The sequence below is a fragment of the Syngnathus leptorhynchus genome, chromosome 14 (genome assembly GCF_054491065.1).
Source record: "Syngnathus leptorhynchus isolate UIUO chromosome 14, UIUO_Slep, whole genome shotgun sequence".
Taxonomy (NCBI): Eukaryota; Metazoa; Chordata; class Actinopteri; order Syngnathiformes; family Syngnathidae; genus Syngnathus; species Syngnathus leptorhynchus.
Genome location: NC_141208.1, coordinates 9446005 through 9460056, shown reverse-complemented (window position 1 = coordinate 9460056; position 14052 = coordinate 9446005). Strand labels below are relative to the sequence as shown.

General features: G+C 45.1%; 1 protein-coding gene across 8 annotated transcripts in view; it reads right to left on the bottom strand.

The window, feature by feature from the left end:
• LOC147046531 (receptor-type tyrosine-protein phosphatase mu) overlaps window positions 1-14052 on the bottom strand; it is a 107344-nt gene that overhangs the window by 27014 nt on the left and 66278 nt on the right. For 6 of the 8 annotated variants that reach the window (XM_085930287.1, XM_085930281.1, XM_085930283.1 and 3 more), the window contains exons 12-16: window positions 11482-11755; window positions 7389-7425; window positions 6739-6813; window positions 5453-5588; window positions 4042-4071 (exon numbers count right to left, since the gene is read on the bottom strand). In XM_085930287.1, coding sequence (XP_085786413.1) covers window positions 4042-4071; window positions 5453-5588; window positions 6739-6813; window positions 7389-7425; window positions 11482-11755 — 552 coding nt within the window. The remainder of the gene's footprint in view (window positions 1-4041; window positions 4072-5452; window positions 5589-6738; window positions 6814-7388; window positions 7426-11481; window positions 11756-14052) is intronic. The other 2 variants (XM_085930284.1, XM_085930286.1) reach the window with 1 other exon arrangement.

Genomic DNA, 14052 nt, shown 5'->3' with positions numbered 1-14052 from the left:
TGTTGAAAAAGCAACAAAGGCCAATGTGGATTAAATTGTGCATGCACTACATTTTGTATGTGTCAACCTGTCACTGATAGTTGGATAAAAGCCACACAAAAAAAAAAAGATTAATAGCTCACAAAGAGCGAGTAGAGTGGAGGGGTTCCTTTTTAATCAAAGTGATTTCTTTTGTAGTATTTTTCTTTTTGATTAGGAATGCTGACTGTTTTTCTCTTTAATTAAGGCCTCATCTTGTTTCTTCCCGACATGTTTAATTTGGATTTTTTGGTATAACTTATCACAGCAGTGTGTGCTGCTGTGGAAAACTGGAAAGTCATTCGAACGTCAAAATATGGACTTTCTTTCCTCTTTTTGACAGAATAAAAGGGAGATTTCCCAAAGGACAGGCTCTCTGAAGCAAAGCCTGACCTCAACGACGGAGGAAGAAGAGAATAGAAGAGCGTCCCTGCGGCGATTAATAAAACATTGAGTCAATGCGCCGTTATTCCGCAAAAAGTAGCTGGAATGCCGTCAGAATGATCGCCTCGCCCTGGTGACCCCTCCGCTGCGTTCTCCCGCTGCTTTGTTGCCGCAAATCTCCTCTGTTTGTTCAATTTCCCGGCATATGGCAACGTACGAGGAGACCCCCTGCCGTCCGATTGCTCAGAGGGTCTCGGCGTGATGCTAATGGTGCAGCCGTTTTTCTTGGCGAGCAAAAATTGACAAAGATGTGACATTATCATGCCGCTGGTCGCATTTGCTCTTTTTAATCGGCAATTAAGAGAGCATACAAAAAGACGAGGTTGTGTGTAAGTGCGACACAGGAGGAGGTGGCGAGAAGCCTCCCTCCTTGCTTTCAAATGTCAATATTCCGTCTATGCCTCCGCCAAAACAAAAAATACAGTTGTAAACTTTACACCACCTATGTCAAACTCAAGGTCCGGGGGCCAGATATGGCCCGCCACATCATTTTATGTGGCCCGCAAAGACAAATTGTGCATCAAATTTGTGTGTCATTACTAGAATTTCAAATTGTCTTCACTTTTAATAATATCTTTTTTTAAATATTTCACCTGTTTTTACTTGTCTGATTTGAAAACTAGTATTTATTTGGGTTGACAGTCATAATGCCCCTCCAAAAGAAGCTCTGACTACAATGCGACCCACGAATAAAATTAGTTTGACACCCCTGCTTTACACGATCAGGATTCTGGTGTAAAAAAACAACAACCCATAACTGATAACGTTTAGTTTCAGCATCTGGTACCAGTTGAAGTCATGGGGTGACGCAGCACAGATGAAGGGAAGCTGCTTGCTCGGCAACGCGCTTGATGAAGATGAACGACGGCGCTAATGCTGCGCTAATTTATATGAGGGGGGAATTTAATGATGGATGACTGGATTAACAACTTTTACGCACCACCAGCACTAAGTCGGAGAAAAGTGCGGCGTAAAATGTTTGCACGACTTGATAAATGGGACCATTCATCATGTCGCGATAACAACAACAAGAGAGCTCAGCAAAACTTTGTCAAAGCTTGTGAAATCAATGTGAGTGAATATTACTGCCGTATTGAGAATCCGTGAGGTGTTGACCTCCAGTGGAGTATATTCGTGTGTCATATTATTATGTTTTATGTTTATTATTATAATGCCGTTTTTCTCCATTAAAACAAAACATGTGGCTGTTGTGTAGAAGCGGCTGGAACAGAATAGGAGTGTTTCCATTCATTTCATTTGGAAAAGATAATTTAAGTTGCAAGTGTTTTTTAGTTAAGTAACCAATTGCGTGTCTCAAAGCAACACTGTAATCAACAAAACCAAAAAAAAACCCCAAAAAAACAGATGGCACGTACAGTAGGTGACCGAGTTCACTAAATGTGCTCTCCAAGGAATGGGACGGGTACACACAGTTGGATAAAAGAATACATTCCAGATGTATGAACAAATAAGAAGAAGAACCAGTGAAAAGCATAACAACCGAAAAATCCATGCTGAGTCGCAGGGTTTTGAAGCTCCGCCTTTAAAGTGTCATTTCCTGCCGTCACCGTTTCTCCGTTCGGTTGTGGGCGGAACTCCTGCAGCTCAGAGCCGCAGACGCTAGCGCTAATGAGGCGCGACTGATGTCGTCGCCCGCGGCGTTTTTTTTGCTTTGCCCTCGCAAACACCTCCGTGCACTCTCGCTCTCGTCTATTGTCGTCTGTATTTTTTTATTTTTTATTTTTACTTCCGCCAAATAAGTTGTGTTTGCTCATTTTTGCTTGTGTGCAACTTTCTGTTCAGTTTATTTATCTAGCAGGTGGAATTCATCATTTACATGCTACCTAAATTTGGGGATTTTTTTCCAGCCCCTGTGACAAAACCAAAACAAAAGAACAGCCAAAATCGTGAGTGCTCAAGTGTGGACTCTTTTTCTTTCAGTATGCTCTCACAATGCATCACTATTTTGAACATGAAACAAAGAGGTTCAGAGAAAATCGATCTTTTTACACACAAATTTAAGCTGACCTGCTTCTCAGAGAAGTCAAAAAGGAACAACAGAAATTAATAAGAGCTAGAAACAGCCCACACTCAAAATAAAGTATTCATACTATGCATAGTAGGCGTATTATATTATTGCGCAAAGAAAGAAACAGATAAAGATAGAATCCGCATTCCGTCAGGTGTGTCACACAACTACTGTAATGCCGTCATTGCAAAATAGAAATCAATAGAACGAAGGAGCGGGGGAAATTTATAAAAATATACTTGGGCATCCGCATTTGCATTCAACAGTTTGATATCATAACATTGTTCATACCAAGAACTAAAGGCTTGCCGTCTAATAAACGGCTCCCCCCCAACACCCCGCCGGCTGGGTCCCGTCCTTCCACTTCTTCGTCCTGCCCGTTCATCATGTAGCGCCGCTAAACCACTGGATCTGCCAAGGCTGCAGCACAGTTTTAATTTGCTATTGAAAGAATTCATTTTTTTCCCTCAAAAGCTAGTAGTAGTTTATACACCACTGATCTAAAGGAATCCATACATTCAAATGAGCTTCAGCACGCTTTTCTTGGAAAGCAGTTAGCAAAGCTACTGCTTACTCAAGGGACTTCAGGAGCCCTTGAAGGTCCTCCTGCCACGCCAACATCATGCCAATACCACCGTGTGCTCAGGCTGCCCGGCCACCTGATTAAAGCTTTTTGACATCGCATTTGATGGCACATGTAGGCACATGCATAACAAGCATGCCAAGCGACATTAGTCGGGTGGCTGAAATGCATATTTTGGAGGCGGGCCTTTGATGCGTGCGCAAAAGTATTCACAGGATTCATCAATCATACAAGTGACACTCCACAGGAGCCCCTATAGCTAGATTTTATTTATTAGGTATTAAAAGACGGAAAATAACAGTTGTCATAAGGCATCCAAAAGTACCAATATGTCCACTCTAAACTTGGTATGATGTTCCAAAAGAGTATAACAAATTTTAAGGAATTAGCCGTTAAACAGAGACAGCTAGCATTCATCCGGCGTGTTTGGTGTTAAAACGTGAATGAAATCCTTTTATTCAATAACGTACAGACTTTCAACTGATTCGCTTCATCAAGGCGGCGGACGTGAGCGACATGCCGAGCGTTACGCGTGGCTGTATTATCTGCAGGTGCATTGTGGGATGTTCTTTGAAGCGAGGCAGGCAGACTCCGTGCCATTCCTGTGATCAACGCAGATTAGCTACAAAAACGCTACGCTGCACAATGTAAGCCTCTTCGCCATTCACGACTATATTTGATTGTTTTGTGTACCTTTTCGATATTTAAATAGGGAACTGGAAGAAAAGGAGTACACATGCAGAAAGCCAAAAGCATGCCGAAGTGGGGGGAATCAGGTGAGCCAAACAAAAAGCATGAGAAGCGAGGTGTGAGAGGATGACATGGGGAATGAGAACATCTGCATGCTGAGTGTGTGAGAAGCGCTAAAACGGCAATCAGAAGTGGCATGGACAGAAATAAGGAGGCTGTGGTGCGTTGACATGCGTGTGGCTCAGAGAGAACATGGACGCCGGGTTTGGTTACTTACAGGTAGTAAGTGTAGGAGTGATAGGTTCTTCTGCCGAGTGGGGTGGTGGTGGTGGAGGTGGTGGTGACGGTGGTGGTGGTGGTGGTGTTGGTGTTGGTGGTGGTAGGTTTTAAGCAGTGGAGGACGAGGAGAGAAAGGGGGGAGGACGGGGATGGAATGGAAAGAAAAAGTAAAAATATATTAATGTTTTTGAAAAAAAAAAAGAACAAAATCAGACATGGTGGCAACACGTGGATGCTCGACTTAGGGAGATGAGCGTGATGGTAGTCACCATCGTATTTTTATTTCATATCTGACCTTAGAGGTAAGTCAAAACATTTCTTCACAGTAAAAAGTTCTATACGCCTCCACTAGCCTAAACATGGCATTCTGATTAAAATTGCATTTGCGGAAGATGATTTAAGCAGCAGAATCAGCCATTTTTATTCTTCTCAGGGCAGCCATTTTGCTACTTGTGACATCACAGTGCCCGACAACCAATCACAGCTCATCTGTTTTCATTTAATCAGTCGCAAGCTGAGCCCTTAGACAACTAAGGAATAGACATGACTTTATTGTGTACATGCAAACTCTTGGACAGAAATGTGATGCACGCATTATTAACTATCATAAAAAAAATTCCACATTTGACCTCTGGGTCAAACCTTAACGAGATGCTCGCATGTGATGGCACGCAACTTCGATTGGCCTTCCCGCCACCCCGGATGGCCTGAGTCATTTGTGTCAACTTCTCCCGCCTCGGCTTTGATTGAGCCTAAGTGAAAACAATTACCGCTCGGATGTGGAACCGAACGGAAAAATGAAAACTCTTCATTAGTGGGCGACAAAACACAAATGAATGAACGGGTTCCATTTTTATCTATCTTCCACTGTATCGCAACACAATAAAATTAAATGAAAAGAGGAAAAAAACTTCTAGAAGTACATTTAGCGCCAATTCAGGGAATTTTAAAGTTGAGGCCCTCAAAAAGTTGAATAAAAGTCGATAAACCGATGACCTCTTTTGGATATATTTTGCCATATTTATCGCACAGAAATAATCAAATTAAGAACACGAAAGGAGCTTCAGCCCTCTGTCGTCAACGTGACGGCTCACATTGCAGCAGTATAAACAGTCAGCGTTAGAGGGAAGGATGCTCGATATTTGCAGAGCTCTGCTTCTTATTATCGCAGCCATATGAGCAAGGGGCCTTATGTAAACATACCCTTTAGCAACGCATACGTACACTTTCGTAATATTAAATTTTTTTTTACGGTTTATCTCCCTCGCAGGGCTTCACAAGCTCCCCGCTGAGGGCATTTGTTGGAGTGTGCAGTGGAAAGGGATTAATATTTCCTCAATAGGGCGTGACTGGCTGATTGAATTCATTATTTACGCAAAAACAAAGTCACACGAGAAATGACCGCTTACCTTTTTTTCATGAGGAGCACCACGCCGAGGAAGATGATGACGAAGAGCAGGATGCCGGCAATGACCCCGGCGATCTTCACCGTGTGGTCCGTCTGCTTCTCCGGCTCCACGGCGTTGGGTTTGTGGGTGGCAGCCCCTGTCAAAACAATCATGTTTAGCTATAAAAAAAAAAATTCCATTTTTGATGATTCCATCATCCAAAGAATACCATCCAAGCACTTTTCACATTTTGAGCTGTTCAAACCAAAATGGCAGCTTCAAACCAAACTAGAAGACTTCCTGTGTCATTTGGGACATGAGTACTTCAGACATTATTTTTTTAGGTCTCCTCATGGTAGACATTAAAGCCATGAGAAGAGACCACCTCCTTGGAGGGGGTAATAAATAAAAAGCAGATCTTGTTAAAATTCCGCCGGCTTCCCACTTGCTGTGCGAGTCACTCGGAGAATCTCAATCCCGCCGGGGGGTCGAGACGGGAATACAGACGAGCCTCTTCCTCTTTCCTGACGAGCTCAAAGTGCGGATTTGTCACACGTTTGCGGTAAAGGAAAAAAAAAAAAACTGGTGTGTGGCATCAACTCCATCAGTTCACAGCTGATTGCTAACATGTCAGTGCAGCCAATGGAATAAAAAAAAAAAAAAGAAAGAAATCTGTTGATAGCAGCCCACTGAAGCGAGAACAATGTGTCAGTGGGATGGATATGCACCTTTTTCCTTGATAGGGAGACAACACGGCGTCACAATTGGCTGACGTGGCAATTCATCATTCTAAATTTAGAGACGCTGATATTCAAGTGGAGGACATTTTGTGTCTTATCGCCTTACAGCTCTATTCCTGACTATTGCGTCCGGGCAATATCTCTACCACACCCAGCTGATATGTAGTGCATTGGTTACTTTGGTTGTTTTAAAAAATATATATTTTCTGGTTTTAGTGTTGTCTCCAGCATGTTTTGTTTAGTGCGCCTTGGCTGCAAACGTGATTATGTGAGAGTGAACTTATCTTGCTTTGAGCTCGGCGCAGGATGCAGCCAAAGGTTGGGAGGACAATACGGAGATGCCGACATTTATCTAAAGACGCTAAAGCTTTAATGACATTTGCGGTTCTTAACATAGCTGCGCATTGACTGTTTAACCCTCAGCACGTTGGCGCACACAAATCTCAATCTCTCGTTCACCTTGACGTACGTTTTATAACGTTTGACATAAACAATCAGTTGAGACATTTTTCATTTTCTCTAAACTGGGCCAATATTTTGTAAACTTGAGTTGGCAGCGTTTCTGACCTGTGTGCTGGTGGTCACCGGCCGCTGGGGCGATGCGGAGGTACGGCGTGGTGAGCTGAGTCACCAGAATGGCGGCTGAGTGTGACAAAGGGTGAGTAGATCCACCACACCATGCAGAAAGTTGAGAAGGCGAGAGACACACATGCACACAAAAAAGACAAACCACTCTGATTCATAACATTGATGACCAATATGAGGGACCCTGTATGGACAAAAGTATTGGGACACCTTTAAAGGTTTCTGGCCTTCTTCCACATCAAAATCATCCAAGCATGTTGAGAGCCATTTAAGGCAAAGGTGTGTCCCAATATTTTTGTCCATGTAATGTAAGCTTACTGAACCAAAAATGTTAAATTTATTTATTTAGTTCAAAAATGATACAAGCATCCTATGGATTTTGCATTATAGCTGACAAAAGTCGATTTTGGACAGCCCAATCCCAAATACATTTGTGAATATTTTACGCAGTAAAAATAACAATTAAAATCATTCTCTTCATATTGTAAGTACACATTATGCTACAAGTCACATGCAACTCAACCAACTAGTTGAGCGGTTGACTTGACTCGTTCAACAATTCAAGCATCTCTGATAAAATGCATTCATTTGTGAAAAGGCAGAGACTCAAGCGATCTTAGAATGAGTCCTACCTTTGGTGGCGACCCGGACACAGTCGATTTTGGTCTCCTGTAAAAAAAACAGATGGAGAAAAGAGGATGATTATGATAAGTTGTGTATGTGCGGACGTCAGTAGCAATAAAACAGTCCAGAGCCTTGTGACTGCCACAAAGGAACATTCTTGAAAAAGAAAACCCTTGGTGCAGCTGTGCGGCGGCAATCTTGCCAACAGCGACACGCATCGACAGACCTTGTATTTAAATTAATAACAAAGGGCTAGTTTCAGCCTCTCAAAAGTTTACAGCGCAGAGAAAGACTTTGCCAAACACTCGAGTGCTGAAAAGAAGAAAAGGACACAGGCAGGGACAAGGAGGCTGTGACACAAAGGTCATGGATGTTGTGTCCCTGAGCTGGGTCTGCCTGCTAAGGTTGCCCAATAATAAGCCAGACACTCAGCGGCCACTTTAATGGCCAAGAGCAAAACATTGTGCCTTTACAAGCACAAGTGGTGCTTCATGGCACGCACGTAGTTGTTTTACAAATGCATGGGATCTTGTAAAAATAAATGTATATTCATCTCAATAATGAGATTGATGTGAGTCGTCACCTTATCATGGTGGAGGGGTTTGCGTGCCCCTATGATCCTAGGAGCCATGTTGTCTGGGGCTTCATGCCCCTGGTAGGGTCACCCATGGCAAAAGGGTCCTAGGTGAGGGGCCAGACAAAGCACGGCTCAAAAGACCCCTTATGAAGAATAAAATATATGGACTTAGTTTTCCCTTTTTGGGGTACTTAGAAGAAGTGCTGGAGAGCGCTCCTTCTGGGGACTCCATCGCTCTACTGGGTGACTTCAATGCTCACATGGGCGATGACAGTGAGACCTGGAAGGGCGTGATTGGGAGGAACCCCCCCCCAATCTGAACCCGGGCGGTGTTCTATTGTTGGACTTCTGTGCTCGACACGGATTGTCAATAATGAACACCATGTTTAAACATAAGTGTCCATGTGTGCACTTGGCACCAGGACACCCAAGGCCGCAGTTTGATGATCGACTTTGTAGTCATGTCATCGGATTTGCGGCCGCATGTTTTGGACACTCGGGTGAAGAGAGGGGCGGAGCTGTCAACTGATCACCACCTGGTGGTGGGTTGGCTCCGATGGTGGGGGAAGATGCCGGTTCGACCTGGCAGACCCAAACGTACTGTGAGGGTCTGCTGTGAACGTCTGGCAGAATCCCCTGTCAGAAAGAGCTTCAACTCCCACCTCCAGCAGAGCTTTTCCCACGTCCCGGAGGAGGCGGGGAACATTGAGTCCGAGTGGACCATGTTCCGTGCCTTTGTTGAGGCAGCCGACCGGAGCTGTGGCCATAAGGTCGTCGGTGCCTGTCGTGGCGGCAATTTAATCTCTGGGGTCGAAGTCACTGAGGCAGTTAAAAAATTCCTTGGGGGCAAGGCCCCAGGGGTGGACAACATCCGCCCAGAGTTCTAAAAGGCTCTGGATGTTGTGGGGCTGTCCTGGCTGACATGCCTCTGCAACATTGCATGGACATCGGGGACGGTGCCTCTGGATTGGCAGACTGGGGTGGTGGTTCCCTTCTTTAAGAAGGGGGACTGGAGGGTGTGTTCCATATAAAGAGGAATCACACTCCTCAGCCTCCCTGGTAAGGTCTATTCAGGGGTGTTGGAGAGGAGGGTCCGTCGGGAGGTCGGACCTCGGATTCAGGAGGAGCAGTGTGGTTTTCGTCCTGGCTGTGGAACACTGGACCAGCTCTATACCCTGGGCAGGATCCTCGAGGGGGCATGGGAGTTCGCTCAATCAGTCAACGTGTTTTGTGGACTTGGAGAAGGCGTTTGACTGTGTCCCTCGGGAAGTTCTGTATAGGGTGATTCGGGAGTACGGGGCGCCGAGCCAACTGATAAGGGCGGTTTGGTCACTGTATCATCGATACCAGAGTTTGGTCCGCATTTCCGGTAGTAAGTTGGATTCATTCCCAGTGAGGGTAGCACTCCGCCAAGGCTACCCTTTGTCACCGATTCTCTTCATAACTTTTATGGACAGAATTCCTAGGCGCAGCCGAGGCGTTGAGGGTGTTTGGTTTGTGGACCTCAGCATTGCGCCTCTGTTTTTTGCAGATGACATGGTGCTGTTGGCTTCTTCAAACCGTGATCTTCAGCTCTCACCTGAGTGGTTCGCAGCATAGTGTGAAGGAGTCAGGATGAGGGTCAGCACCTCCAAATATGATTCCATGCTTCTCGTTCGGAAAAGAGTGGAATGACCTCCCCGGATCAGGGATGAGATCCTGCCCCAAGTGGAGGAGTTCAAGTATCTTGGGGTCTTGTTCACGAGCGAGGGCATGATGGAGCGTGATATCGACAAGCGGATCGGAGCAGCGGTCCGTCGTGGTGAAGAGAGAGCGTAGCCAAAAGCCAAAGCTCTCAATTTACCGGTTGATCTACGCTCCTACCCACACCTATGGTCATGAGATATGGGTCGTGACCGAAAGAACGAGATCCCTGATACAAGCAGCTGAGTTTTCTCCGTAGGGTGTCCGGGCTCTCCCTTTGAGATAGGATGAGAAGCTCGGTCATCCGGGAGAGACTCGGAGTAGAGCCGCTGCTCCTCTACGTTGAGAGGAGCCATATGAGGGTGCTTGGGCATCTCATCAGGAAGCCTCCTGAATGCCTGCCTGGGGAGGTGTTCAGGGCATGTCCCATCAGCAGGAGACCTCGTGGACGACCAAGGACGCGCTGGAGAGAATGTGTCTCTCAGCTGGCCTGGGAACGTCTTGGGATCTCCCGGGATGACCTGGATGAAGTGGCTGGGGAGAGGGAAGTCTGGGAGTCCCTCCTAAAGCTGCTGCCCCCGCGACCTGACTCCAGATAAGCAGAGGAAGATGGATGGATGGATAATGTGATTAAAACTATATGTGAGCTGATTTGATTATTTTTCAATGTTCTAGAGCAGGGTGACACCTCAAACTCATTTTTGTCGCGGGCTGCATGTTAGATTCCTTCTGAGGGCCATTATGACTGTTAATGCCTTATATTATATATAGTATAGGCTACACAAACTAGTTTTGAAATCAGAGGCTAGTAAAATAATTTCAAATTTTTAAAAAGATGATGGCTCGGTGGCGCACTGGGTAGCACGTCCGCCTCACAGTTAGGAGGGTGCGGGTTTGATTCCACCTCCGGCCCTCTCTGTGTGGAGTTTGCATAATCTCCACGTGTCCACGTGAGTTTTCTCCGGGCACTCCGGTTTCCTCCCACATCCCCAAAACATGCTTGGTAGGCCGATTGAAGACTCTAAATAGTCCCTAGGTATGAGTGCGAGTCTGGATGGTTGTTAGTCTCTGTGTGCCCTGCGATTGGCTGGCAACCAGTTCAGGGTGTCCCTCGCCTACTGCCCGATGACGGCTGGGATAGGCTCCAGCACGCCCGCGACCCCCGTGGGGACAAAGCGGTTCAGAAAATGGATGGATGGAAAAAGATGAATGGTAAAAACTGTGAGCAACATCCCTGTTTTTTAAAAGTGAAGACAATTTGCAATTTTTGTCTTGACACAAAGCCGATGCACAATTTGTCTTTGCGGGCCAAATATAATTACGCTACGGGCCAGATTTGGCCCACAGGCCAGAGGTTGACACTCCTGTTCTAGAGGTCACTAGGTTTTTCAAATCCAAATTTCCACTCTCACTGACTAGAGCACGAAAGGTTTGAGTATGTGTTCTATTCTGGAGTGCCAACTGGTTAATTGATTTCAGGCCGGGCCTCACATGTTATTAGCACTGCCCTCCCGGAACGGACGTGCCGCCGATGCTCAAGGAGGCCTGCGCTGGGACATTCTCATTCAGCTCCATCGACTGGCGCGCTCTGTAAATTGCTATCGAGCGGCGAGCGAGGAGGGATGGGAGTGCGGGTCACGTAGCATCCACTTGAAGACTAGGGGTCGGCGACCTGTACGATCGGGCGGCAGTCCTGGCACTGAGGTCGCGATGCTTGTCACAATTAATTGCTACCGCAACCGATACGTTAAATGCAAGCCTGGCGTTTGGCAATAAATCACAATCACTGACGCTGCAAGCATTTCATATCGTCTGCCTTGTCTCAATCCTTTGCGTCTCACCCCGTTTGCAGTGCTGACAGCCTGGTAGTAGACACTGTAGCTCTTCTGCGGCAGCAGCGGCGCGTTCCAGTATCCACTGTATGTCTTGTTGTCGCCCACGGTGAAGGGGTGCGGCCCGTGAATGCCGCCGGCGGGAAACTGGGCGGCAAAGTAGTAATGCGAGTTGAGCTGCGTGGCGTTCTGGAAGTGGATGGGCACTGGGTAGCAGCGCAGGATCTCAGCAGTGCCCCGTGCCCGTCGGGGGCTCTCCTCTTCCACCACCACCTGGTAAGCGCTGCAAAAAAACAATGTGAGCATCACCTTTTTTCCTGACAGGATTAAATATTTCATCACCTCTCTAGCCACGGCTAAACAGAGAAGCCGCCTTGACAGCCTGAGCAAGGGCCCCCAAGATAAAGTGTTGGGTTAAAGGGTGCATGCTGTAGACGCTAAGGCGCACTTCATCATCCCCACACCAACCGCAGGGAACAATTGATCATCTCTCGGTGCGTCGTGCGCGCGTGACCAACTGAGTGTCTCTTAGCTAGCACGTTTTGTTGATTCCATTCAAATCGCTTGTAGAAGGCATTCAGCTATAGAGGTTGAGAGAATTGTTCATCGGGATCTGATTACATCTTGTAGAACTTCCAATAGAACTTCAATAACAAACTCATATTTCCAAATCAATAAATCTTTGGACGCTGGCTTTATTTTATTTTTTTTATAATGGGCATTTTTGTTGTCGTTGTTTGCATTATAAAATTCCAATTACCGTAATTTTCGGACTATAAGACGCTCCGGAGTATAAGTTGCACCAGCCATAAAGTGAAAAAAATAACATATATAAGTTGCACCGGAGTACAAGTCGCACCTTTGGGGCAAATTTATTTGTCAAAATCCAACACCAAAAACAGACATGAAACAGCAACAACAGGCTAAACAATACGGTATGCTAACGTGACATATACACAAAGGAGGAGCTGAGAACAGGCTTGACGTAACATTCAGAGTATTTCAAGTAAGTGTTACATAAATAACATGTTTATCAAACCATCTGTGTCACTCCAGTTCATTAAATCCAGCGATCGTGCTTTATGTAAACAATGCCGCGTATGCGCCGCATATGCTGACGTCGGACTCGTTGTAAGTTGCATTTCCAATTATTCCACAGACTCATATAACGATATATAAAGTATATTTCAAATAACTATCATATTACAACAATATTATCAAACCATCTGTGTCACTCTAAATCATTAAATCCATCGATCAAATTCCTCGTTCGTTATGTCAACAACTCCGCGCGTGCGCTACAGAGATCTAGTATATAACTATATTCCATAAATAGGACCGGGCGTGCGTAAAAGCCATAATAGTTTTTCAAACCTTCACTCCAAATCATTAAATCCTTCAAACTCTTCGTCCTCCGTGTCACTTACAAACAAAGCCGCTAATGATGCCGGTAGTACGTGGGGCCCTTCGTCATCTTCGTCATCCCGTGATCGAATCCTTTGCCTTTATGTAAACAACCGCAGTGTGGCACGGGTGACATCACTTGCAGTTCAAATGACAGTAATCCCTTGCTACATCGCGGATCGTTTATAGCGGTTTCACTACATCGCGGATTTCTGAATTTTGAAAATTTGTGAAAAAAATCACATATAAGTCGCTCCTGAGTACAAGTCGCCCCCCCACCCAAACTATGACAAAAACCGCGACCTATAGTCTGAAAATTACGGTAACTATTTTTGCAATATTTTGCTTGAATAATAAAAAATAGTGTAGTGGCATATTTGTTCATAGGACTTTCTTTTCTTCACACCGCAATCACGTTTTCAAGCATGTAACATTTCTCAGTGGCAATGAATTCGTAGCGCAACTACGGTGCAAACATCGACAGCAGCTGCGAGTGCGCTCTTTGTCAGTCAGCAGCTCGCTGACCTCCGTCGGGACACGGCACGCATGATAAATCGGCTCGTCGACGAGACCAGCGAGTGTCTGCCCCAAGCCCAGTTGGCCGACTCGGTGGACAAAGTGGGATCTGTCAAACGTACAGAGGGGTCGCAGTGGTGATACACCAGAGGTTAAGGGAGGGAGGGAATGCAAAGAGCGTTTCACATTTCCTGTTCTTGAGTCTTGAGAACATGCTAACACCAAGGTGTGAACGCCATTCTTTTAACTTACCAGCTGAATCATTATGCAATAATAAACATTTCTTGAATACATTTGTTCATGAGAAAATTACTGCATACGTATACGAACAATATTTTCAAAATATATTTTAATAAAAAAACAAATACTTTGAGGGAAATATATATATTAAAATATTTGTCAAACAAGTTTAAATAGAATTATGTAGGGTAAAATCAATTTAAGTATTTTCATTTAAAATAAACAAATCTACTAGGAAGAAATATCTACAATGAAACTATATAATAAAAAGTAAATGTTTGGGGTAAATATTGTATGTACAACAAATTTAAAAAACAGCTCAGGTGAAAATGTTAGAATAGCAATAAATCAGTAAATCAGTGGCATATCCAACCCAAACTACGAAAACTACACAAAGTGTTCACAAGCCAAAACTTGTAC